At 41.9% G+C, this 27,660-nt stretch overlaps 2 protein-coding genes across 3 annotated transcripts in view; one reads left to right on the forward strand and one right to left on the reverse strand.

The window, feature by feature from the left end:
* Fam120c (family with sequence similarity 120C) overlaps window positions 1–10,499 on the forward strand; it is a 120,682-nt gene extending 110,183 nt beyond the window's left edge. The window contains exons 13-16 of one of the 2 annotated variants that reach the window (XM_051142121.1): window positions 201–402; window positions 5,369–5,507; window positions 5,869–5,926; window positions 9,861–10,499. In XM_051142121.1, coding sequence (XP_050998078.1) covers window positions 201–402; window positions 5,369–5,507; window positions 5,869–5,926; window positions 9,861–10,112 — 651 coding nt within the window. In that variant the 3' untranslated portion in view covers window positions 10,113–10,499. The remainder of the gene's footprint in view (window positions 1–200; window positions 403–5,368; window positions 5,508–5,868; window positions 5,927–9,860) is intronic. The other variant, XM_051142122.1, reaches the window with a different exon arrangement.
* Shroom2 (shroom family member 2) overlaps window positions 1–27,660 on the reverse strand; it is a 1,329,704-nt gene that overhangs the window by 252,307 nt on the left and 1,049,737 nt on the right. The window lies entirely within an intron of this gene.

Below are 27,660 nucleotides of genomic sequence, written 5' to 3' on the forward strand. Positions count from 1 at the left end.
TAATCTTATGGCATTGTAGGTTTCTTGTGAAGAGTGTTAGTGCCAAGCAAGCTTCTGAGGCTGAAGTCTAGAAGCATTTCACTCTGGACTCAATTCCCACAATGGAAATAGAATTACAAGAGTGCGCCTAGAGTGCTCAGCACTGTGCATGAAACACAGGGGAAGTTCAAATCAATACTAATTTTTTTCCTCATCTGAAGGCTGACCTGGCAAGCAAAGTGGAAAAGATGAGGCAGAGTATCCTTGAAGGTGTCAACATGAATCACCCACCACCTTCTGCTCTACTTCCATCACCTACGCTCGTGCCGCCCATGGTGCCCTCTCTCTACCCTGTTTCTCTCTATTCCAGAGCCATGGGCTCGTTTCCACCTCCCCCTCAAGCAAGGAGTCGAGGATTTGCAGGTCAGTATCTAAGAATGAGGTGCCATCTAATGTATTTCATAATGAACTCTCTAGTTCACTGCCAGTTACAGAATCTACAGTTTTGTGTATATCTTACTTTGTTTGAAGTCCATGTGAGGTATACTAGTTTGAAATGTCATTATAAATGTTGCATCCTAGAGAAGAAAGTCTACTGAAACCCAAGACATTCTCAATAGAGATGGTTGCTTCCCACTGATTTGATTCTCATCATCCAAACTCATGTGGTCTGGACTGATGGAAAACCAAGAATCAGTTGTCACTTCATTACTTTGATAGTTATACTCCATATGAACTACATCTTCGTGGTTGCTGTTAGTTCGCTCCTTTCTTATAGGCAGTTGCAGGAAGGTGTTCATAGGCAAAGCATTGGGGGTACATGCCATGCTTGGAACATGGCAGTAGCTTGATGTAGCTACCTTCCCTCTAGGGGTAGACCTGATGATACATTGCCTACTGCAGCTCTAAAGTCATGGAAAGAGATGTAATCATCCACACCCTCAAAGGACTATATCCTAGTGAATAAAACAAGTACATGCATATATGCCTAAATATGTTTAATGAGGAGAATACAAGCATGATCCTGGCAGCTCAGATCTTGATATATTAAACAACCTGCTTCTAGTGAAACACGATTTTCTGTGTGTGTGTGATAGCTGGTACCAACCCCAAGACTTTAAACATGCTAGGCAGGCGTTCTGCCTCTGAGAGGCATGCATCCCCAGCTCTGAAACTGGATAAACAATAGGACTATTTAACATGAAATAGCAAGAGTCTGTCATCAGGTGAGTGTTCCTGTGCTGTTGAACATGTGTATTGTATGTGGTTCCTCTATTTAAAAATAGGAAAGCTATACACAGAGAAACCCTGTCTTGAAAAACCAAAAAAAAAGGAAAGCCTTTAAGCTGACTTAACTGATCTCTGATTGTCTGTGTGCTGACTGTATTGTGAGAATCTCAAAAGATGTCTTAACTGAGGCCAAGTTCTTGGGAAGTTCTCACCATTGCCTCAGCGACTGATGGGTCACAAAAGCCTCCTACCTGCTTCCTGAAAAGACACTGTAAAATCACCAAGTGCATTTTATTGTTCTTGTAAGAGTAGTAAACCCTAGAATCCCACTTTCCTACAAAGGTTACAGTGCCCAGTTTTAGCTGTCAACTTGATCCACCCTGGAATCACATAGGAAGAGTCTCTTAAAATTGAACTGTCTAGATAGGCTTGTCCAATGGGTATGTCTGTGATAATAGTTGTGGTTGCCTTACTTGGCATGGGGAAGACCCAGCTAAAATTTGGCAGCACATTCCCTGGTTTGGGGCCCTGGACTGCATAAGAGTAAATTCCACTAAGCTCTAAGCATGCATGCATGCTCTCTGCTCTTACCTGTGAGTATGATGTGACCAGCTGCTTAGAGTTCTTGCAACTTTAATTTCTCTACTATGATGGAACTGTGAGCTAAAATTTACTCTTTCTCCCACAAGTTTTTTTTTTGCCAGGTTATTTTATCACGGCAACAGAAATGAAACTAGAACAAGGGGCTAAATGTATTTAGTGTTTTCAAACTTTGGTTTCTTTCCATGTGTCAGAAGACCTACTCAACTCCAAAGTCCTTGTTATTCTTGACACAGAGTATCGTGTAACCTGGATGGCCTTGAATTCCTGATTCTGTTGCCTTTAACTTCTTTTTTTCTTTTTTGAGATGAGGTTTTTCTGTGTAACACTCCTGGCTGTTGTGGAACTCACTCTGTAGACCAGACTGCCCTCAAACTCTACTGTGCTTGTGAGCTCACACACAGTCACATTTACCTGTCTTCAGGAAACAATCCTGTCATCTTGTCTTGAATTGTTCTTGGTTTTTACAACAGTTCTGGTTAGTTTTTCTTGCTTTCCTTGTGGCTGTGACTAAATACCTAACAGGACAGAGACATTTATTTTAACTCACGTTTTAAAGAAATACTGTCTGTCATGGCAAGGAAGGCACGTGGGCTGGACCTCGTCAGTGATTTGTTTTCTTTGTTTGTTGATCTTTGTGAATCTGGAAGCAGAGAATTCAGGCCAGAAATGGGGCCAGTTACAAACTTCAAAGCCTCCTCCCCAGTAACCCACATTACCCAGCAAGGCTCAAACTCCTAAAGGCCCTATGATCTTCCAGAAAGCACTGCCAGCTTAGGACCAATTGTTGTAACATAGGAAGCTGTGTAGCATATTTCATATTCAAACTGCCACACTATTCCAGCCAGACTAGCATTAACCTGTTGCAATCTTTATCCCTCTGTCTCCTGGATGATGCGATTAGGGATATGCACCATGATGCTTATCAAGTCTTAGCTTTTTTAATTATATATTTATTTCATTCTTTCCATTTACTTTGCTCATCTGGCTAATCCTATATTGTATACTGAGGCATATTTGTATGGAAAATAGGTTTAACTTACAATTTTCCAATAACTAGATTTTAAGAATTGACTTTCTATTTGAGGGCAGAGGAGAAGAGAGAGTATGGGAGAAGAATAACTAATAATAAAATCTTTGACACAACCATATGGAAAGTTTCCTAAGATATATATAGACTGTAAGTGGTGTTACCCCATAATTTGGGAACAGTGCCTCACTCATACACCATAGGCTATCAAACAAAAAGTGCATTGCCAGATATGGATTACGTTTTTTTTTCCACAGTTTGCATCACAAGTTTTATTCCTGATGTAGGACAGATTCTTTATATCCTCCAAATGTATCACTTGCCACCCTGGAAAGGCCTAGGATGCTCCCACCATCTCCAGGGAGGGTGAGAGAAAGGTCTGGACTAGCAGCAGTCCAGAAGCGGTCTGCAGTTCCTGGATTTCTTACCCTTCCTTCAAACTGAGGAATCATCTCTCTCATCCATTCAATCAAAAAGAAAAAATTCTCATTATCAAAAAAAAGCACACCTTAAGTATTGGGCAGGGGTGTCCTTGTCCTCAGTTGAACATCAAGTTACAGGTCACCAATGGGAAAGTGGGGGGGGTGCCATAACTGTTTCTGCAAAAGAGCTTCCTTCCTTGCTGCATCCTGTTGCAGCTGTGTGTCTACCTCATCTGCACATAGCAGACGGCTGAGCCCCTGATGAAGCAGTTCTTTTTTTTTTTTTGGCGGGGCAGGGGTGGTTTGAGACAGGGTCTCTCTGTGTAACCTTGGCTGTCCTCGAACTCTCTTTGTAGACCAGGCTGGCCTCGACCTCACAGAGATCCGCCTGCCTCTGCCTCCCAAGTGCTGGGATTAAAGGCGTGTGCCACCATTGCCCAGGAGATGAAGCAGTTCTTGACTGATAACGTGTGAGGGTATTTCTTAGAGTCTGTGACACTTATGTCCGTTAGTTTGCTATTGAGGTACTGGTCCACAGAGTGGAGGGTTCCACAGATGCTCAGATCATTCTTGAGTTGCACAGCCACAATCTTGCCTCGGGCTGCTGGCACCACGCTGCAGCCTGGTCCGATAAAAGAAGGGCTGCAGCCGGAGGCAGAGCTGGAGCATGAGCATGAGCCCATGCATGGGGCAGGACAGGATCACACAGGGACACGGGGAACCATGAAAGTCACCAGGCCCAGAGCACTTGGCTGAACCAGGTACGGCAGAGCGCAGAGGACTGCCCTGGGTTACCTTTTTACAAGTTGTTGGTCAGTGGGGTCCCCAGGAGTCCCAAAGCAATGCAAGGTATTGCCATTGGTTTTAGTTGCCCTCCAGAACTTGATGCTAAGAGCGTTTTGCTCAACATACCACATCTTTAGTCATAGGCCATGGAGAAATTAAGCTGGTAGCAACTTACAAGCTTCATCCCTACTGGCTAGCTTTCATAGTGCTGGAGGGTGCTATTCACACTACTGAGGGAGAAAAGGAATCAGTAGTCTTACCTATGAACTGTGTAAGGCAAGGTAACAACTGAATGGGCAAGATGTGCCCACTGGTACAATAGTTGTGTGAATGTTGTGGTAGTGACCAACTACTTTCTGATTGGATTTACTTACTTCCAAATGGACATATATTAAACTAGTCACTAAGCACTTATCTTTACACCCATAGATTAGTGCTTCTGTCAACCCTCATGAGAGAAGCTTCTATAGATAGTAGATAGAAATTAACACAGAAGCCCATAACTGGTCAATGTGAAAGAATAAGACAATGCTCAGTTCTCAGCCCTCAATGGGACATTTATACCATGCTCTCTCCCCCAAGTCTTAGGGGTCCTTGCAGAAGAGGCAGCAGAAAGATTGTGAGAGCCAGAGGTAGTGGGTAACTTATTTTCTGGAAAAAAATAAACCCATTGCACATACGAACTCACAGTGGCTGCACAAGACCTTCACAGGATCATGGCCAGGCAAAATTCCTGCATGGATTAGGAAAGAAGTCCATCCACAACTGAGGAGCCACTGGCAACCAATGGCCACTGGAGGAGCAAGAGTCAGCTTTCTTCAGGGATGAGGCCTCTCAGGCTACCCATGCTCCAGTAGGTGGCTCATGCACATGCGGGCAGCGCTAAGTGGATTCAGTGGTTGGTTTGTTTTAAAGAAGGTGAAGCTGGGAGAGAAAAATGATGAGAAGGATAAGTGAAGATTTAGAGTGGAAATGAATGGTGTGTGAAAACACATGCATATATGAAAGTTCTGAGGGTTCTTTTTAAAGGAAATATATATTTGGGGCCAGAAAAAAAGGGCCATATTTTTCTAAATAAATTCCTATTAAGTGGCAGGGTGTATAGTTGAAAAAAATGAATCGCTTCCACTCCATTTGTAAAAGTGGATCTATAGCAAGAGATCTTCAGTTGGCCCTTCTCTGCATTTGCTTCCCTTGTTATTATCACAATCTTATCAGAGAGAAATCCGGATAAGAAGAAGTAGATTGTATAGTATCTTTTGTGTCACCTCTTGCCCTATCTTGCACTTGCCATTCACCACTGCTGTTCTTAAATTGCCAGGTCTCCATCCAATCCCACCCCAAGGAGGAAAACTGGAAATTGCTGGCATGGTGGTGGGCCAGTGGGCTGGCAGCAGATCTTCTAGAAGTCGAGGATCCTTTGGCATGCAAGTGGTCTCTGTCGGTGGGCCAGGAAAGGGGTATGTACTTGAATGGATTGGAATAGCTAGTGTACCTCTAGGAAAGTGTCCAGCTACTGAATCCTTCCTTCTGTTGAGGTAAGCGGTATTAGTCAACTTTGCATTATTGAAATAAGCTTTAACTTTACTTCATCAAGTGTGTAACAAACACCCTGCTTGATGAAAAGAATTATTGTGCTAGAGGACAACAAGGAACACAAAATAATTCAGTACAACATAGAAATGAAAGGACTAAAGGTTTTCAGCAGCAATACTAAAGATGAGCATCTAAATTAGCAAGAAAAGATGAGTTGTTAGCCAAGTGAAAATGGGATTTGGGCTTTATGTGTTCTCATGCTCACTTTTCTCCCTCTTGCAAAAGGCATGGAAAAGAACAGGCTGGTAGAGGACCCAAAGGTCACAAAAAAGGAAATAAGCAAGTAAGTATCTTTCTTGAAATTATCAAGCTGGCTTGACATCTTTTCCCCCTTCTGGCTAAATTACAAGAGATTGTGGGAAGCTGAGCTGCCCCGGGGGGGGGGGGGGGCAGGGGCAGGGGGGAGGTGTCATGCCTTTCTAGCCATTTGATTTCAGAACCCACTTCCCCAATGTGGTGGTCAGTAAATGTTTGTCGCCCTGAATGTCCGCACAGGGCTTCAGAGGCTCTTTCTTTTTCTGAATAAAGGGCCACACAATACCAGGTACAATGTCCTGAAGACGTGTGACTAGTATAGTATGCTGCATGCAGCCAGAAGGGAACAGAGTGACACTGACAGCTAGATCATCTAAAGCCTGTGTGAGCTTTGAGGACCCAGCAGAGGTGCTTAGAAAATTTGACTTTTGCCTTATGGGAGATGAAAGCATTGTTACTCTTGGGTGGGTGGGTGGGTGGGTGGGTGGGTGTGTGTGCGTGCGTGTGCGCGCGCGCACGCGCTTTCATTCCTAGAGATTGAATCCAGGGCCTTGCACATGCTAGGCAAATGCTCTATCACCCCAGCTTTCACCTATTTGTGCATATGTGCACATATGAGCAACTGTGAATATGGAGTCCAAAGGCAGATAACACATTTTCTCCTCTCCACCTTTCCCCTCTCCTTCTCCCCTCCCCATCTCCTGTCCTCTTTCTTCTCCACTTCTCCTTTCTTTGAGACACGGTCTCATTAGGTAGCCCTAACTGGCCTAGGACTCTCTGTGTAGACCAGGCTGGCCTCACAGAGATCCACCTGCGTCTACCTCCCAACTGCTGGTATTAAAGGTGTGCGCCACCATGCCAAGCTGACATCAGAATATCAATCCAAAATCTACTCTTTTATATACAGCCATACTTCACTAATAAATCCTCCTAGCCAAGCATAGTGGCTTACCCTTTTAATTCCAGCACTTAGGAGGCAGAGTCAGGTGGATCTCTGTGAGTTCAGAGCTGGCCTGCTCTACATGGGTGTTTCAGGACAGCCAGAGCTACATACCGAGACCCTCTTGCAATAAAAACCATTAATTAGTTAGTTAATTAATTAATTAATTAAGTGTTTGTTTTGGTGTTATCTTTGGGGGGGTTGTTTTGTTTTGTTTTGTTTTTTGAGACAGGGTCTCTCAGTGTTAGCCTTGGCTGTCCTAGACTCACTTTGTAGACCAGGCTGGCCTCGAACTCACAGAGATCCACCTGCCTCTGCCTCCCAAGTGCTGGGATTAAAGGCACACGCCACCATGCCCAGCTGGTGTCATCTTTTATAATTTATTTACCTTTATTTTATGTGCATTGGTGTTTTGCCTGCATGTATTGTCTATGTGAGAGTCCCAGATCTTGGAGTTAGACAGTTGTGAGCTGCCATGTGGCCACTGGGAATTGAACTCCCGGGTCCTCTAGAAGAGCAGACAGTGCTCATAACTGCTGAGCCATTTCTCCAGCCCTTGGTGTTATTTTTTAATCCTCTTTATTGACACAAGACTGGAGGGGAAAATTCACTCTGATAAGCTGAAAGCTTGATACATTGGAATAACTACTGCTCATACAGCGATTTGGATTTACTTAAAGGGTAACAGGAACAGAGGGGCTCACTTAAACAAGTGAGTTAACTGCAGATATTATAGCTTAAAGTAGAATTTCAGCTCCAAAACATGCTCTTAGCTAATGTTGTACTTGTAGCATGTTCTTTCTTCAGAGAGTCATCTGGATAACAAGAACCAAAGAGACATTTGAACATTTGGTATCTCTTCCTATTGCTGTTTCATGAAAGAAGTTTAATTTTTAGCTAAGCGTTATAAAATTTTCAGCAAATTGCCTAGTGTTGGTGCTGCATGCCTGTAATCCCAGCACTCAGGAGGCAGAGGCAGCCGGATTTCTGTGAGTTTGAGGCCAGCCTGGTCTACAAAGCGAGTCCAAGACAGCCAGAGCCACACAGAGAAACAGTCTCATAAAAACATCAGGGTGTTATTTTGAACCAAAAATTGAACTAGGATACTCGCACACACAAAGCATTCTATGCTGTATTCCAAACCACAGGACACTAACTTTGGGAATTTTCTAAGGCTCCCCAGTTCCTTCAGAAAGGGGTCAGTAAGACAGCATTACATGTAGAAAGAAAACTGGTCAAACACGAAGATGCCCTTAAAGTAGTAGCATGGAGTGTGAAAAACTTGCTTTAGTATGTAAGGAATAGACTAATCTGTGATTGACTCAAAGAAACGGCCATGTGGAAAAGCTGGAGTGAGCAGCAGGTTAATGAGAGCTAAGTGCTGATTTATGATAAGAAGGAATACTTAAGGTGACACAGTGCACACTGTCTTCCACTCACATTCACAGCCTCAGGTCATTGAAGCCACATGAATAGCTAGTGGCGTGTTTACTACTTCCCACTTTAGGGAGAAACTGAGGCTTAGAAGAATGACATTATCTCATCTCAAAGTGTCTGTCAAGTGAGTTTTCAGAAGTGGTATTCCAGCTGGAGCTACCTGATGTATACATAGCCACACATAGCCATACAGCAGTCCTGTGCTGTATGGATTGCGATGCAGCAGCAGCTCTGATTGCTAGAGCCAGAATCAGAACCAAGCTACGTTCAAGTGCTGGCTCAAGTGCATGCGCTCATAACCATTATTATCAGAACTTGATTTCTCTAAGGGCATCAGTAATTTGCTTGGGGCCATGAAACAGGAGGTAGAGGCTAAAGGTTTGAAATAGCCTTTTGCCGTGCAGCTCATTTACTGAGTTTCTAGAGCATGTCAGGCACATACTCAGAGTGCTTTACATGGAGTAGCTCATCCAGTCATTGGGGAGCATATGAAGTACACACTATTCTATTCTGTGGTTGAGGAGAATGAGAGAAAACAAGGGTGATAGGGGATCTTCAGTCAGAGCGTTCCTGCCCCTTTCATCGTCTCTCGTGGTAACCTGGCCATGGAAATGCTCACATTAACTTTATCATTACCAAATTCACTGTCCTTGGAAAGCACTCCTGCTGACTACCTTGCTGATTTTCCTTTTTCATTTTAGTGCTGTTCATAATTCCTTCAGTAACTAATTGTTTCAGCATATGTAAGGCACACATATTATAGTTCTACCTTCCCAAGTTTATTCCTAGGGCCTTGAGTATTAATGTTTTCAAATCCTGAGGTCACTTGTCTGTTCTTTGTTGAATCTACCACGTAACAAGTTCCACCCATCTGGTGGATTTTTCCTAGTTCCAATGTTAGGATTCTGCGACAGTCTGCCTGCGTATGATGTTACTGCTTACGTGCCATGGGGGGCGTGGCCCTGCCCAGGGCCAAATAAAAGAACACACCCTCCATGTGGCGAGCAAGCTCTCCTGTGAGCGTGTGCGCACTCTTGCGCTCTCTCTCTCTCTCTTGATTATCAGCATTTATTCAGTGTTACATGGCAGTTGAGTACTTAGAGGCTGACCCACCTAAAATAGATTTCTAGTTGCACTACTCTCTGTCTTGAACAAATTATTTTACCTTTCCTGTGCCTCAGCTTCCTCATCAGTAAATGGAGCATAATAAAATATACTATCACTGTAAGTACTAGAAAAATACATTTTTGCAGGCAGTGGTGGTGTGCACCTTTAATCCCAGCACTTAGGAGGCAAAGGCAGGCTGATCCCTGAATTCAAGGACAGCCAGGGCTACACAGAGAAACCCTGTCTTAAAGTGTGTGTGTGTGTGTGTGTGTGTGTTAAAGCTCTGTGGGTGGCAGTTGTACTGTCATTGAGTCATCATTGCTATTGGATCGCACTTCTGAGGGGAGTACCAGAAGGCATGACCTTTAGGCTTTCTGATAGTTGTGAAGAATTTCTCAGTCTACCTTATGAACATGCTTGGGGAAGCCCAGCCAGTTTGGGATTACCATTTCCACCAGGTACCTCTTGCTTTTGACAGGGCTCTTCAGATGGGATCTCGAAACCCATGGAGCTTCATCAAGGCCGGCCCCGCTCACAGGTGAATGGAAACAATGGCACATTGATTATGGAAGAGAAGAGTGATCATCTTCCGGCTCCATCCCAGTGTGCCTTATCTAGAGACAGTGACGTGTGTAATGATGATGACCACTGCCTCCCCGTGAAGAATGGAGAGAAGAACCATGTGCAAGAGCTAGAGCTAGAAACTGTGGCCCAACAGAAAGAGGAATGACAAAGTGAAGATGGCGTCACTTGTCAGGGAGAGGAGAAAACTCTACTTTTCTGATTCTAGGCCCAAGTTAGAGGAGGATATAAATGTTTACTCTAGATTTACCTAGGATTTTAAGGGGATACATATTTATTGTATCTACCTTTTCTTCCCTATCTTTTCTGGCTCCAGAATTAGAGCCTGGGAGACTTCTCAGATTCTCAAATATATAGCATCAATATTTCCCTTGTATCTCCTGGAAGACTGGGCAGTAACTGTCAGAAAGCAGATGCTATCACGTAAATCCTACGGGAAAGTTCTGGCTTTGGCTTTCTGAATATTTAATGTGATGTCCTTCATAAGCTTATAAGAAATGGGGTTGTAAGGTAAGCTACCTGTGGCTTCCTGATTTTTTTTGTCCTTAAGGTAATGGAACCTTGGTAGCTAATCAGTACCCTCCTTACTGCTTCTCCTAACTCATCTGCCCCGTGATTTTGTATGCCACCTCTAGCTCTGGCCTGACAATCAGATAGGTAGATGTTTTTAGGGTAGTAGACAGTGTTGGTTTGGGTTATTTTATTTTATTTTTTATTTTATACACATAAAAAAACTACAATGGCCTTTGTACTGGGAGATTCAAGTGAGTCAGAAAAGTACTGGGCAGATTTTTCCTGCCTCCCTACCAGTGCATTGTTTATAAACTAGAAGATATGGTGCAGTTCACCCGCTCTCTGCTGCCCACACTCCAAAAGGGTGGGAATCAATGTTATAAAACTGAGTACAAAAGGGACTCAAAAGACTCTATGTGCGTGTATATGTGTATAGGTGTGTGTGTGGGTGTATATATGAACATGTGTATCTATATGCATACACATAGCCTTTATATAAGAGACAGATCTATTTATCTATACATATTTTATATATATAAATGTGTATATACAGATATATATACACATACATCCATGGTAAAGTTCCAGAAGATTTACTGAATTTCCCAGAAATGCTTCCACTGCTATGGAATGGTGGGTTTCAAAAGACCATACTTTAAATCTGAAATCCTTACTAAGTCACAGCCTATCACAGGTATCAGAAGATGGGCTACTCTAAACCAGACATAAAGTACTTTCCAGAGATTGCCTGTTCAGAACAACAAATACTTCACTATGAACAGAGCCCTCACATCCCGTATGGTGAAAACAGGAGGTTGAAATGGGTTGGGAAGAGTTGCACATTTTTTATGAAGGTTTGGAGATAGCAAGGGGATAGGAGGTAGTTTCCGGTTGAAAGGGCTTTCAACCAATTGGGAAGAAAGGGCTTTTGGAACTCCAGGATCCAATTGACTTCAGGCAAGAACTGCTTGACATGAATCCGAGGAGGAACAAGTAGCATTGGAGTGATGGGGTGGAGAGATGTGAGGAAATGTAATGATTTGATTTTATATACCTTAGATTGTTTCATTTATTCATTGACATTTTGACTACAGGATCTTATCATTTGCTTTGCAAGGAAGATGTCAGAGAACTTGGCCTGAGATTTGAGGGATATTCTATAAAAGATTCTCCGCCAGTCCCTGGGAGGGGCCAAGATCTGCCCAGGATAAAAAGGTTCTTCCTCCTTGCTGGAGATAATCTTGAGAAAACTTTGCTTTCCACTTCCCCTCATTTTGGGCAGCCAAAATACAAGGAGTGGAAACAAGGCTTGTAACAAACTCAATTCGGGAATTGAGGCTTCTAGCCACACACATCTCCTTTTGGACTTTGATATTCTTGCCCAAGAAATATCATTTCTACAAGAGTATAACTGACTAGACTTCTAGCAGGGTTCTCTATATTTTGGGGGAAAAATAACCATGCATCTTAATTTACAACAGATCCTTGGTGATTTTTTTCCATACAACTGGAAGGCTATGTTTGCTATCTGCCCATTTGTCTCAAGAAACTAAAATGTCTCAGGCTATTTAGCCCGAGTCCAGCCTAGTTTAAGAGAACTCATGATTTTCAGGGGACAGGAGCCCTGGTATGCCTTGCCCCTTGCCCAGACATTTCTTAAACAAACCTAATAAAGGTGACAAGAGTATGTACCATGCCATATCTAAGAAGAAAAAAAGAGTATAGACCACTTCCTCTTTGAAATGAGCTCCCCAGATTTGGTCCCCTTTCCGACGTTGGACCTACTCATCCTTTCGCAATCCCTTGAAGGTTAGGACTTTTATATCCAGGAAGGGAAGGAATTCATAGAAAATCTAGATGGCATAGAATCACCTTCTGGGCCGCAGAAGGATGAGTACTTTGGCACTCTGAAAGTAACCAGAATCACTGAGTGAGTGAATGGTTAGCTACCTGACAAAATGCTCAATAGGAAGTACTTGGAGTGAAGGGTGAGTATCTTCAGTTGCTGTTTCTGTGCATTGTGGGTCTGTCTGACACAGTCAGGTGACAGTATTGTTAACTCTTACGTCCTCACAACATGAACAGTTATTTTATAGCCATTCACTGTGAGAGGTAAAATTGCTGCTTTCACAGAAATAATTCCAGTTTGCCAAAAGACTTGCTTTTCTCCCTTTCATAAACCTTTGCATCTCCATAGCCCAGGATGAAACAAGTGGCTTACTTCCAACTTTGAATTTTGTTTTGATTGACTGGGGTTTGGGAAGTTACAAGAAAGAACTACAAAGAATTATGTTCCTAGATTTCAGTGTACCTCCCAAAACACAATTTAAAAGCCAGGAAAACTAAGGTTCATTACTGAGAAATGACCTTTTCCTAATTGGAAGACAAATTGGGGACCTTTGCTGTACCCACTTGAGGTTCCACTTCTGATTCTCAGTCACTGCTCTCGGACAAAGTCATCTTGGGATCACCAGAAATGGCTGCTTTACCTTGTAGGGACACAGCAAAAACAAAAACAGAACCCCAAACCTGGTTGTGAACAGCCACTGATTGCCAAGGTCTTGCAGTCCTTCTGCCTGTGCATCTTTGGGTCAACCTGTAACTCCTACCTTTTTAAAGTGACCACTCCTAACAAACTTCAGTTCACTCTAATTATTTCACTGTATATAGGTAGGACTTCAGGCAAGTTGAAGCCCAAGAAATGGCACTTTCTTTGGCTAGGGATATTTGATTTTTGTCTCCATCCAGATTTTTTGACATTGTTGGCCTAGTAACCCTAATATTTTCATCACTGAGAAAAAAACAGACAAGGTATTGGGGAAGGGGATGCAAAAATGCTTATGTAGGATAGAAAGAATAAGAGTAGCCCTTTGGGTATGATGATTCAGTCCTTTGAAACCTTAGAAGGCCCCTGTGGGTATACAGTGCCACCCTTTCAGCCTCTAACCACCCCCACCCTTTGAAATGACAATACAAGTAGACCACAGTTTAAAGTAGTTAGTCTAATTCTACTAAAGGTTTAATCATTATACTTCTTCACTTTCAGATGCATATTTCCTAAATATTCTTGGGGTCTCAGGGGAGGGTAAGTTTTCACTATTCCATTGTGTGTCCTCATTTTCCTCTTTCCCATCACTTCGGCTTCTTTTTTAATGTTCTCTTTTCTTATCGATGTAGTCTGCTGGTACGGATAGCTCAGTGCACCTAGTCCCCTTTTATTGCTGATTATCTTCAATATTGTCTAAGGATATTTTGATGTTCTAAGAAAATGTCACTTTTTACAAAAAAAAAAAATCATCTTTTCTAAGTTAAAAGCAAAATAAAGCAATCCCTAGGCTGGGGTACTCATTTCAGCTTTTGACATTGTCCCTGTACTTTTATAGATGAATTTTTTGTCTGTGTTGGTAGTAAATAATGGCTAGTGAATTTTCATGTAAATGAAGCAAGTTAAATATTTCAGATTTTATTAATCTCATAACCCTGCAGATCTGATAAATTCATTTCAATTCCTTCCCAGAAGGGACTTTCTTCCTACCTTTTATTTTCTTCTATTTTTAGACTAACATACTAGATTAAAAAGCAAAAACAAAAAAACCCAAAAAAAATTAACTGCAAAGAGTCAGTGATTTTTTTTTTTTAGTGCTCCCTGAAAAATGATGTTATTGACAAAAGTAAGAAATTCTTTTGTTGTTGGTTTTTTTTTCCTGTGCTCTTGACAGTGTGTTTAGTGGATGGATAATACGTATTTCTCTTTGCCACTCCCAAATTCCAATTTCCCTGCCTTTTGGCCCACCTCACCACAAAAGCTCCATAGTGTATTAATGTAAGTTGGAGTGGATGCTTCTTTGGGGGAAACTGCAGGACTTAGTGGAAATGTCTCAGAAAGGAATGAGAAAGTCTCAGGAGTTCTGTGATGGAATTTGATCTGTTGTTCTGTTAATGCTGATGGAAAGAAACTTACAGCACTTAATAAAAGTCTATTCTTTTAGTTTAAAAAAATTTTGAAATGGTCTCAAGTGTGTGAAGTTTGATTTCTTCTCCCACCTCTGGTCCCTTTCTGCAAATGGACATTCTCTTCTCAGTTCAGAAGAGTTGTGCAGAGATGTGAGAGGCTGCAGAGTAGGGGGCAAGAGACCCCGGTTGTGAAACATCAAAATGAAGAGCATATTTGGCTTCTGGCTAACTCACTTAGTTTGATGTCCCCAAAGCACCTCCAACTCAACTAGACTGTGGAATGGTAACCTAGACTCATGGCTTTCCCTTATCTCTCGATTTTAACTTACGACCAAACCTGTTGGTGACACACAGCTGTGTAACTCCTCAGTCCTGTCCTTGGTCCTGTGACTTAGTCCTTCCTTTATCATACCTCTCTGGAATGTTGCAGTTGCTACTCTTTCTTCCTTCTAAGCAGATAATTGTAAGCAATATTTTGTGTCTAAGCAAATGTACCTTTTCTGCTTTAAAGGGCCTATATATTTCTAAAGTTTGTAAAGGGTTCTATGGCAGTAGAAAGTTGAGGATCATTGTTTTAATCTACCATGCTAATGAGCTTCCAGAATAATATATCCTGGGGCTAGAGAGATGATTCAGTGGTTGAGTACTTGTTGCTCTTGCAGAAGACCTGGGTTCGGTTCCCAGCACCCACAAAGCTGTTCTCAACTATCTGTAACTCTAGTACCAGTAGATCTGAGTCCTGACCTGCAAAGGCATCACCAAGCATGCATGTGGTGCACAGACATACATGCAGGCAAAATACACAAAGTGAATAAATCTTTAAAAAAAAAAAAAAAGCTGGGTGGTGGTGGCGCATGCCTTTAATCCCAGCACTTGGGAGGCAGAGGCAGGTGGATTGCTGTGAGTTTGAGGCCAGCCTGGTCTACAAAGTGAGTCCAAGACAGTCAAGGCTACACAGAGAAACCCTGTCTCGAAAAACCAAAAAGAAGAAGGAGAAGATGACATCCAACACACTGCACGAAAACTTCCATGGCTCCTTCATTGTCTGGATGACTCTGGACTACTTTTCTAGCCTTTCCTATTCTTCCTTCGCTATTCTACTCTGGTGAGGATAAAGTTCACTCCCCGTTGTTAATACTTGTTGAATCACAAGACTTTTCCTGGGGGGACACAACACATACGTACGCCAGATAGGGAGTCCACAAGAGATCACAACTTACCCAGATGGGGAGTCCATGACAGACCACATACTTACTGCAGTATGGATATCACCAAAGTCTTAACAGTGAACCGAGTTTTATTTGGGGTAGAGGAATATAGGTGACGGGTTACTTACAGAAGCAGAAATTATTCAAAGACCGCTACATCACCAAAGCCCACCTCAACATGGATGACAGCGCACAAAAGCCGGGAACCTGGAGCATACTGCACAGCCTGCAGGCAGTTCAACTTGTTGGGGAGTGTCCATTCAAAGTGACTGGTCTAAACCTTGTCTGGGCAGTTCGGCTGGTTTCTGCTTCTTCCAGGCAGCTGGGTTGGTCTCAGTCATCTTTGCAACTTGTCTGAGAGTGACACTCAATTCCTTACTGGCACCAAATACCTTTGGGACATATTCTTTGTTACAATGCAGATCGTAGACGTTGAAGCAGAAGATATGCTGGCAAGAAGACAGAAAGATTGATTGACTGTAAACATTCATCAAGAAACAGGATTCATTTAAATGTGTTTTTAAATTGGGCTTTGTGGTGCTAGAGAGATAGCTCAGTGGTTAATGCTGAGCACTGGCTGCTCTTACAGAAAACCCGGGTTCAATTCCCAGAATCCAGATGATGGCTCACAGTCATCTCTAATTCCATTTCCGGGGGATCTGATAACCCTCTTCTGGCTCCCGATTGAGATTTTCTTAAAAACATCTTCTGGTACCACGAGGCACACAAATGGTAGACAGACATGCATGCACACACACACACACAAACACACAATAGTTTAATAAACTTGGTTTTTTTGAGGCTAGAGAGGTAACTCCATAGTTAAGAGCACTTGCTGCCTTTTCAGAAGACCCAGGATTTACTTTGCAGCACCCAGGAGGGTGGCTCACAATTGCCTGTAACTCCACCTCTAGTGAATACTCCAGCCTCTGCAGGGACTCACACTCACTTGCACATACCCAGTTACACATACAAACATATTAAAAATGAGCTAAAAATAAAATGAATTAGGCTTTGGGGAGTTAGATCGATGGCTCAGCAGTTAAGAACACTGCTCTTGCAGCGGACACAGGCTTGGTTCCCCGCACTCACCTGGCTCGGTTCAAAATCATTCATAACTAACATTTCAGGGATCCAGTGCTGCCTTCTGACCTCAATGGGCATGCATGGCAGGCAAAATGCTCATATACATAAAAAAAAATAAATGAATCTTCTGGCCAAACATGGTGGCACACACCTATAATCCCTGCACTGGGGAGGCAGGTGGATCTCTGTGAGTTCAAACCCAGCCTGGTCTACAAAGCAAGTCCAGGACAGTCAAGGCTACAGGGAGAAACCCTGTTATTCATTCGTGAATGAATGAATCTTTTTAAAATTGGGATGGGAGAAGCACTGTGTCACCTTTCAACCGTAGAGGTTTTGGAGCAGGGTCTGAAGCTACTGGCTTGGCTTCCCTAAGCACTCTGTGCTTTGTATGTACAAATTATGAAAAGCAAATAGCTGAGCCTAAAGGGGAGGCTTAGAGGCCTGCTCAAGTTTGTGAACATGTTATCTTTAAATAAAAGTTATTATTTATGACATACTTTGTTCTATATAGGTTCATTATAGTAGCTACAGCTATCTTTTCCTAGCCTTTCATCTTTGGGTGTTGAGATTCAGAATTTCACAATAAGAAATCTTCTGCATTTAGCTTTGGAAAGGTACTATTTATTGAGGACTTGGTATATACTGAGCATAGGGTTGGGCCCTCGAAAATTATCTCTGATCCTCACACAATTCTACAAAGTAAGCTCATCTCACTGTACACTCGAGCAAAAATGTTCAATTATACCCTACTTCAGACACAGCAAGTAATAAAGACAGGTTTGTAAATCTCACTCTTTTGGCTTAATATTTCTGTTTGTTTGGTTCAGTTTTTTGTGGAGTTTGTTGTTGTTGTTGCTTTGGTTTTTTCAAGACAGGGTTTCTCTATGTAGCCTTGGGTTCCTGGACTCGCTTTGTAGACCAGGCTGACCTCGAACTCACAGAGATCTGCCTGCCTCTGCCTCCTGAGTGCTGGTATCAAAGGCATGCACCACCACGCCCAGCTCGACTTAATATTTCTGAATGGAGTAGTGTTCTACTCATTCCCAGTACAAGGCAGTAGGAATTACCTGTCAACGGCTCCTAGAGTATTTGACTAATATGTTTCTGCTTACTCAGTTATTCTCTCCTCTCGTGGAAATTAAATCCATATTCCTCATTGGGAATCTGCTCCTTCCTTTCTTGGAGAGAGAGGTGGCCTGGGGTCTTACTTCCTTCAACATGAGAATGGAGAGAGATATGGACAAGCAAGGCCACCATAGTGCTTCTTCATGGCCTAAAGGATAAAATAAACAAAGGATGGAAATATCCATCCCAAGATCACAAACATGAGGGGTACATGAGCACTGAGAACTCATGCATATCTTCTACAATGACTCTGTTTGAGAAATACAAGAGTTCCCTCCTGCCTCACTAGCAGACTGAGAAGGGCAGAACGTTCTAGGTACTTTGCATATGTTTCACTGTATTGTGAAATTCTTACAAATTAAAAACCTCTAAATCTAGAAAAATTAGAATACATTGTTCAGAATATACTATTTGGCTACGATACCCTCCAAATCTTCATAACTTACTAAAGTATACACCCATGCTACGCAAGCACTCTACCGTTGAACTGGAACCATATAAATGCTCTTTTTTTTTTTTTTTTTTTTTTAACAGACAGTATCACACTAAGTTGCCTTGGCTAGCATCGAGCTTGCTTTACAGCCCGGGCCAGCCTTAAACTTTCTGGGGTCATAGAGCTGTACTACCAGGCCCAGCCAAGTTTACACCTTGTGGTATTTGTCTACCATGGGTTGATAGGCCAAGTGTGCACACACATAGTCACTTGAAACTAATAGAAGTTCTATCCACTGAGTTAGGTGATGGCAAACAACCAAAAATGTGCATTTGCTTCTAAAACTTAAAGGTAAAATACTGTGCACGAAAGAAGAGAACTGAGCAAGTTTGATGGGTTGCATTCCATGAAGAGATGGTATACTTCTGTATAGGCTTGATTCGTCACCTTCAGGTTGTTGCTATTACCTAGCCTCTTGAGTCTTTGAATATGAAGTTAAGACTATAATAGTGACCCATTCTTTTCTTCGTGTGGTCAGGGGCACCTCTCCTAGTTTGATCAATACATTCTGGTAGTGCCTGACATATACTAGCAGCATCAATAAAGATAAGTTGGTGGTAGCTGGGCAGTGGTGGCACACACTTTTAATCCCAGCACTCAGGAAGCAGAGGCAGGTGGATCTCTGTGAGTTTGAGGCCAACCTGGTCTACAAAGTGAGTCCAGGACAAGCAAGGCTGCACAAAGAAACCCTGTCTCCAAACACAAAAACCAAAAAAACAAAAAAGATAAGTTGGTGGTATGGCTGGCTGGAGACCAGTATTCTTGCTACCTTTTTCTCTTGAGTGCTGAGACCTATGCCCTACACCCAGCTTACTTCTTGTTTGCTTTTAAAATGTATTGTGACACATGTGATTATATCTGAATAATGTTTTATTTTACTTTGTTGTCAATTTTAAGTGATTTTGTCATTTTCTGAAACTTTCTTTTAAAATGCAACCTTACTTCTCTAATACTCAGATGTGCTCTTTCCTGTATCTATAGATAATTAATTTTCATTTCTGCATATTATGTGATGATGTCATTCATAGTTTACCCAGTCTTCTGTCCACTAAAAGAATGTGCTATTTACATTAACATCATAGATCTTTTTTTTAATTAATTAATTTATTTATTTATTATGTATACACTATTCTGCCTGCAGGCCAGAAGAGGGCATTAGATCGCGTTATGGATGGCTTTGAGCCACCATGTGGTTGCTGGGAATTGAACTCAGGACCTATGGAAGAGCAGTCAGTGCTCTTAACCTCTGAGCCATCTCTCCAGCCTGTCATAGATCTTTTTTGTTTGTTTATTTGTTTTTGGTTTTTCCAGACAGGGTTTCTCTGTGTAACAGCTCTGGCTATCCTAGACTCGATTTATAGTCCAGGCTGGCCTCGAACTCAGAAATCCACCTGCCTCTGTGCTGAGACTAAAGGTGTGCACCACCATGCCTGGCTCATTATAGATCTCTTAAAACATGTCTCCTACAAGGAGGTTTACTATGCAAATGTTCACCTTTATAAGATAATTTTATTTCAAAAAGGTAGTTTTGCAAATAATACAAATGATTGGATTTGAAAACACTTTCAATACATTAAGGTATACATGACAAACTGGCTTTTAAGTCCAAAGTAAAACCAACCCATTTGAATACTGGTTTTAGGACCAGAAAGACAAGATATTTCCACCTTAATTAAAAGGTATTTCTGAGAGTTTTTTGTTTGTTTGTTTGTTTGTTTGTTTGTTTCGAGACAGGGTTCTAAGAGGTTTTTTTTTGTTTGTTTGTTTGTTTGTTTTTAAGAAGATAACTAGAACATCTGGGAGTGCTGGCCCACACCTTTAATCCCAGCACTCAGGAGGCAAAGGCAGGCAGATCTCTAAGTTCAAAGCCATCTTGGTCTACAGAGTGAATTCCTGTATAGCTACACAAAGATACCTTGTCTTGAAAGACCCAATTTTTTAATAAAAAAGTTGACATCTAATGGGCCAAAGAGATTTTTCAGTGGTTAAGAGCACTTGATACTCTTCCAGAGGTCCTAGGTTCAATTCCCAATCACCAACATGGTGACTGGCAACCATCTGTAATTCCAGCTCCAGGGAATCTGACACCCTCCTCTGGCTTCTGCAAACACAAGGTGCACATGTGGTACATAGACATATACACAAATCAAAACACCTCTATTTATAAATATTTTTAAAACAATAGTTAACATCTAAGCCAGGCATAATGATGCACACCTGTAATCCAACCGCTCAGAAGGAGGGGCAAGAGGCTCATGGGTTTGAGGCCAGTCTGGGCTACATGGCAAGTCCGAGAAGAGCTTGGGCAACAAAGCAAGACCATAGCTCAAATCAATAGGTAGGTGGGTGAGTGGGTAGGTAAGTAGGTAACTATCTAATTCTGTCATCTATGTATGGACTAGTCTATTTTGCTTTGATCAATAGACTACAGCATTAGTCCAGTTCTGGGCTTCAGCATTCCTTGCATATTCTAGTTGCTACTTTGGACCCTAGAACTATCACATATTTTTTTTTCTTGAGTATGAAAGGCCCATCTCATCCTCTAATCAACCCACCAAAAGACCACCCTTAGATAAATAAGCACAGCCATTAGCAGCCAAACCTAGCCTGGGATGGTAGAGACATGTAACATAGCTCAGGAGCAATGATAAATGGTTGTGGTTTAAAGCCACTGAATTTGGGGGTGGCTTATTACACAACTCATAACTCACCTACCCAGAAGAACAGTGAAAATTTTATTTGTATATAGAATCTGTGCTTTGGTTGGAAGACCCTTCAGAGTATCTAGTCTTTTGTACCATCTCCATGACTTTTTCATTTCTTTACTTAGCATACCCCCTTAAAGTTTAACATTCCTCGATACAAGGTTCTATTCTTAGCCATCATCTTCCTAGACTTTCTTTCTCTTGGATCATTTAAAACTCATCCAATTCCATTGCCTTACCTGTTACCTTCATGTAGATGACTCCAGATTCCCCTCTAACTGAACGCCACTGAGCTCTAGTGCTCAGAATGTTTGTGGACAAATCCACCTACTATTGCCCCTGGGGGAACTATAATTGGATTTAAAATGTGAAGTCTTTTCTTTTTTAAGATTTATTTATTTATTATGTATACAGTGTTCTGTCTGCAGGTACACCTGCACATTGGAAGAGGGCACCAGATCACGTTATGGATGGTTGTGAGCCACCAGGTGGTTGCTGGGAATTGAACTCGGGACCTCTGGAAGAGCAATCAGTGCTGTTAACCGCTGAGCCATCTCTCCAGTCCTAAAATGTGAAGTCTTACTCCGACTCCTCCATCAGTTCCTATACCTCCTCCTCTTGTAGACTGATTCTTCTCTGTGACTCGTGTTACTATCGTCTTCATAGTCCCTGAGGGCAGAAACTTACTCTAGACTCCACTCACTCTACACGTCCAATCATTGTACTTCTGTGGCGTCTCTTATTGGCTTTTCTCTACCTCCGTAGCCTCCTCCTGTCTTCTTCCTTCCTCTTTCTTATTTTTTTAAATGAAACAGAGTCTCACCATGTTTCCCAGATGGTCTCAAACTTGTGAAGTCTGGGTATCCTCCCATCTCAGCCACCCATGAAACTGGAACTACAAGCTTGTGCCCCCAAGTCATTCTATAATTCTGTTGTGGTCAGTGACTCAGGGATATTAACATCACCTCAGAATCTGTTATAACTACAGAGTATCACGCCATTCCTCAGATTTTCTCTATCAGAATCTGTTTTTTAGCAGGATCCCTGAGTGATTTTTTAAAGATTTATTTATTTATGTACTTTATACATATGGGTACTTTTGCCTGCATGTACATCTGCCCACCAGAAGACAGCATCTGACAGCTGTGAGCTTCCCTGGACGTAGAATCTTCGGAAGAGCAGTGAATGCTCTTAACCACTAAGCCATCCCTCCAGCCCCAGAATCACTGAGCGATTAATAAGTACATTAAAATATAATAAGCAGTACAGTAGTTGAATATTAATCTGCAAAATTGCAAGTCCTCGCCAATTTATAGCATGTGACAGTGGTATTTAAGACTCACTGTACATTAGAAAACCTGATAAGCTTTTATTGTATGATTTTTCATGGTTTATGGCATTTATTAGTCATGTTTTTCAATACAGAAAATGTTTTCAGAACAGAAGGAAATTTAAATTGGTTTGTGCTTTGCTAAGATATATCCAAATTATACTTTCTTTAAAAACAAATAAATGAGAAAAGGAAATATGCCTAAGGTAAAATGATTCAAACAGAATAAAAATGTACAAAGAGAAGACTGTAGCACCACCTGTATCCTGGCCCCTCTCCCTACATAGGGCCATTCTTTTTATGTATTTATTTTTAAATCAAAATATAATTACATAATTTCCCCTCCAACACTTTATATGCCCCTCTGCCCTGCTCCCTCTCAAACTAATGGCCTCTTTTACTTTAACTATTATTGTTACACACACACACACACACACACACACACACACACACATATATATATATATATATGAATAAATATATAAATACAACCTATTGCCTCCATTTAATGTTGCTTGTATATTTATGTTTCTAGAGCTTACCACTTAGTATTGGATAACCAGCTAGGGAAATCACCCCTGGAAAAGACTAATTCTGTCTTAGTACCCATTGATTGTTCATAGCTCTTTATTTAGGGATGGGGTCCCCTGATATTTTCCCCCACCCACCTTTGGCATGTCAACTCATGTTACCAATGCTCACATGTCGTTAAGGTAGTCCTATTGCTGAGATTTCATGGGAGTAGCTTCAGTAGCATATCTAGAAAATACATCTCGCAGCAGACTTCCTGGTCCTGTCTCTTACAATTTTTCTTTCCCCTCTCTACAGCATTCCCTGGGCCTTAAGCGTAGGGCTCTTTTAGTAGATGTGTCATTTGGGGCTGGACTCCCCACAGTCAGTTGTTTTCTGCATTTTGAACAGTTGTGGCTTTTTGCAATAGTCTCCATCTGCTGCAAAAAGAAGCTCCTAGGCAGGCATGGTAGCCCACAACTTTAACACCAGTGCTCTTGAGCTAAAGGCAGGTGGATCCCTGTGAGTTTGAGGCCAGCCTGATCTACACAGTGAGATCCTATCTCCAACACAACAAAACAAAAATGTAGAAGCTTCTTTGATGAGTGCTGAAATACACTTGTGTAGGATAAGTATTTAGAATGCAGTTAGGAAATATACTGGTTTAAAAGAGCAGCAGTAGGAGGAGGTTCTCCCGAGACCCACAGCCTACTAGGTTCACAATACCATGCATGCTTTCCCTCTGGTTGAGCAGGCCTAAGTCCAGTTACAGAGCTGTCGATCACCTCCAAGATGTAAGTGCCAATACTATACAGCTGGAGCTGTCTTGCCATGCTCGATATTGTGATTCATTGACATTGTTAGGTAGGGCTATTGATGGTTTTCTTCCATTAACAGTCTCAATAGCACCTTCTAATTCTACAAAGGCTAACCCTCAGGGGGGTTCAAATATAGCTTGATCTCTCCAAGCCCTGCATCCAAAGTGCATGATGTCTTCAACAGTAGTGACTTGCCTTCAACTTCTTGGAGGCAACCAAAAGCAACTGTAATATTGTTTTAGGAGTCCCTTGGACTCCTGTGACCTACTCTCTAGAGAGGAGACTAGCAGGATACAGGTTATATGAAGGTGTATATAGGAAAATGGGACTCTAACTGGAGGGGGGGATGACAGTGACTGAAAAAAAAAAAAAGAAATGCTATACAACTGACCTATGTCCACAGTCCTTGCCTTTTTGAGTCAGGATCTCACAATATATCTCCAAGTGGCCTAGAATTTGGTATGTATCCCAAGTGGGCCTTCAACTCACTCATCTGTGCCTCAGCCTTTTAAGTGATATGATAGTCATGCACTCCATGCCCATCTTCCTCATTATATCTTAATGCTTAATATGGCATACATGCATTTCTTTAGCAAAATGTTTTAGCCTATTTTCTATTGCTATAACAAAATGTGTGAAACTTGATGATTTATAAATAACCAAAGGCTTAGGGGCTGAGGTATAGCTGCATGATGAAATCCTGGGTTCTCTCTTCAACACTAAAAGGAATAGTTTATTTTGGAAACTATTCTGGAAACTGAGTAGTTTATAGCATGGCACCAGCAAGTGCCTCACACTGGTTCAAGTCATGGCAGAAAGCAGAATGCAAAACATGAGGGATTTCAGGGCACAGTGGTGCATGTCTGTGATCCCAGCACTCAGAAAGCAGAAGCAGGCAGATCTCTGTGAATTCAAGGCCAGCGTGGTCTACAAAGCAAGTTTCAGCCAGGGTTGTTACACAAAGAAACCCTGTCTCAAAAACCAAAAACTAAAAAAGAAAAAAGAAGAAAGAAAGAAACCATGAGGGATGGTCTCACTTTATAAAACCTCACTTTTCCAGCAATTAACCAGGTTCTTCAAGAACGCTCATGTAGGATGTGAGGGCATGTGCCACAACACCCAGCTTTGATTTATATTTCTTTAATCATAAATAGGTTTGAATAGCAAGTCTCTAAAGTAATTGCTTATTCTTTCAATTATTTACTATTGGGCTTTGAATTTGTTTGTTTTGTTTGTTTGTTTGTTTTTCAAGACAGGGTTTCTCTGTGTCACCCTGGTTGTCCTGAACTCAGTTTGTAGACCAGGCTGGCCTCAAATCCACAGAGCTCCACCTGCCTCTGTCTCCTGAGTGCTGGGATTAAAGGCATGCACTAGCACTCCCGATGAATTTTTCTTTTTTAATACTTTTATTTCATGTGTATGAGTGCTTAGTCTGCATGTACATCTATGCACCATTTAAATGACTGGTGCCCACATTATTTTCTTCAAGAATTATTGTATTTTGATGTAAGCTAAAGATACTTTCACTTTCTCCTTACTATCAAACAGTTCTAAGTGCTATTGGTGGAATAAGCCTTTTTTCCTCACTGATTTTAAGTTCTCGTTTTTAAATACTTTTTTATTTTTATTTTATGTGCGTTGGTGTTTTGCCTACATGTATGTCTGTGTGAAGGTGTCAGATCTTGAAGCTACAGACAGTTGTGTGCCGAGAATTGAACCCTGGTCCTCTGGAAGAGCAGCCAGTACTCTTAACCACCAAGCTATCTCTCCAGCCCTTGATTTTCAGTTCTTACCTTTATCATAAATTAAATTCCCTTATGTATTTTGGTTTTCTCATGGAACCTACTTATTCCATTGATCTATTTTCTTGTACTAAATTGCTTTAATAATTTTAACTGTAGTATTTTTAATATATGACAGAACTAATTTTCATTTCCTTTTTCTTTTCTTTTTTCTTTTTGTTGTTGTTGTTGTTGTTTTTTGAGACAGGGTTTCTCTATGTAGCCCTGACTATCCTGGACTCACTTTGTAGACCAGGCTGGCCTGGAACTCACAGCAATCCACCTGCCTCTGCCTCCCGAATGCTGAGATTACAGGCTTGCGCCACCACACCCAACTAATTTTCTTTTTAAAGTGTGTGTGTGTGTGTGTGTGTGTGTGTGTGTGTGTGTGTGTGTGTGTGTGTGTGTTCCTTTCTCTGGAAGGCTGGGCTAAGAATCTGGTCACAGAGTTTTCTTCAGCCTTCTGGAGACTTGCTGAGGAAGGCTCTGTCCTGAAAACCAGTCACAAAGAAGGCCTCCTGGGCAGGGAAGGAGTTTTCAGGCTAGCTCCCCCAGCTCGAGGGAGCTCAGGGCAGCTGCATGCTTAGCTGGGGTTGCAACAATGGAAATCGGGGTCCCTTCCAGTGTGGAAAGGGAGCCTCTGACTTGTGAAAGGCCAGATAACCAACCGGTCAGCACTTGGTTAAAAAAAGACAGTTAAGAGTTAGAGTTATATTTTAATTCACTAAGCTTAATGATAAAAGAAAGACAAAAACAGGGAGCTACAGAAGGAGAAACAATGGGGAATGCACCCACCAAGCCCTCAACCTCTGGGTTTTTAAACCAAGGGTACCTGAATAACAGAAGACACTTTCAGGACACTTCTGGGGGCTTGTCTCCAGGGCACCTTTGATGTGTTTTCTCCAAAGAGCCAGCTTTTGACAGCTTTTGTCTGGTGAGCTCATGTCAGGAGGGGGTACGCTCACCTATGCATCTCAGCCTACAAAGGCCCACAAGTGTGTATGTGTGTATACACCAGGGCATACGTTAAAGTCAGAGAACAACTTGCTGGAGTAACTCAGGCCATCAGATTTGGTAGCAAGGGCCTTTACCAATGAACCATCTCCCCTACTACTGACAGATGAATTTTCTAACACACATTTTTTCAGAACTATTCTAGTTACACTCCCATGTGTACTCAAGTGTATATTGGTATGATTTATCAAGTATGTATGCATGTATGGATGGATGGATGGATGGATGTATGTATGGATGGATGGATGGATTTACTAGCTAGGGACAGTCTCAGGCCTTGTGTGTACTAGACAAATATTCTACCACTGAGACATACTCCCAGACAGACCTCGTGAAGCTTTTGAAAGTTAAAAATCTGGGACTCTCCTCGAGACATGATTTTTCTTTTCTTTTCTTTTCTTTTGGTTTTGGTTTTTCAAGGCACTTTCTCTGTGTAGCCTTGGATGTCCTGGATTTACTTTGTTGACCAGGCTGGCCTTGAACGCACAGGGATCTGCCTGCCTCTGCCTCCCTGAGTGCTGGGATTATAGGCATGTGCCACCACGCCGGGCTAAAAGGCATGATTTAAATATGAATTTTTAAAATATGATACTTTCATACTTGGAATACTAACACCCAGGAGAATCAGGAAAATCAACGTGAGTTAAAGGTTAGCCTGGGGATCCAGCCTGGGGTTCTAGCCTGGAGTTCCATGAGAAGATCTGCCTAGCTCGGGACATTCTGACACATAGTATAAAACACTATCTCATAAAAATATGATGTTCTGTACTGTTTGAAATAACATTCCCCAGAATTTCATGAGACTTGTGACATTACTGGGAATGTGTCTTTGAAGATATTACCACATCAAAATAAGGTCATAGTATGTCAGGATCGGTCCAATGACTGGATAAAGCTAGGCACTATTGCACATGCCCGAATTCCCATGACTCATGAGGGTGAGGCAAGGCCAACTTAGACCACACAGTAAGAATCCATCTCAAAAACAAACGATGAGCCGGGTGTGATGGCACATGCCTTTAATCTCAGCACTCAGTAGGCAGAGGCAGGCAGATTACTGTGAGTTTCAGGCTAGCCTGGTCTACAAAGCGAGTCCAGGACAGCCAAGGCTACACAGAGAAACCTTGTCTCAAAAAAACAAAAAACAAACAAAGGATGG

Source organism: Acomys russatus, chromosome X, assembly GCF_903995435.1.
Source record: "Acomys russatus chromosome X, mAcoRus1.1, whole genome shotgun sequence".
Classification (NCBI taxonomy): domain Eukaryota; kingdom Metazoa; phylum Chordata; class Mammalia; order Rodentia; family Muridae; genus Acomys; species Acomys russatus.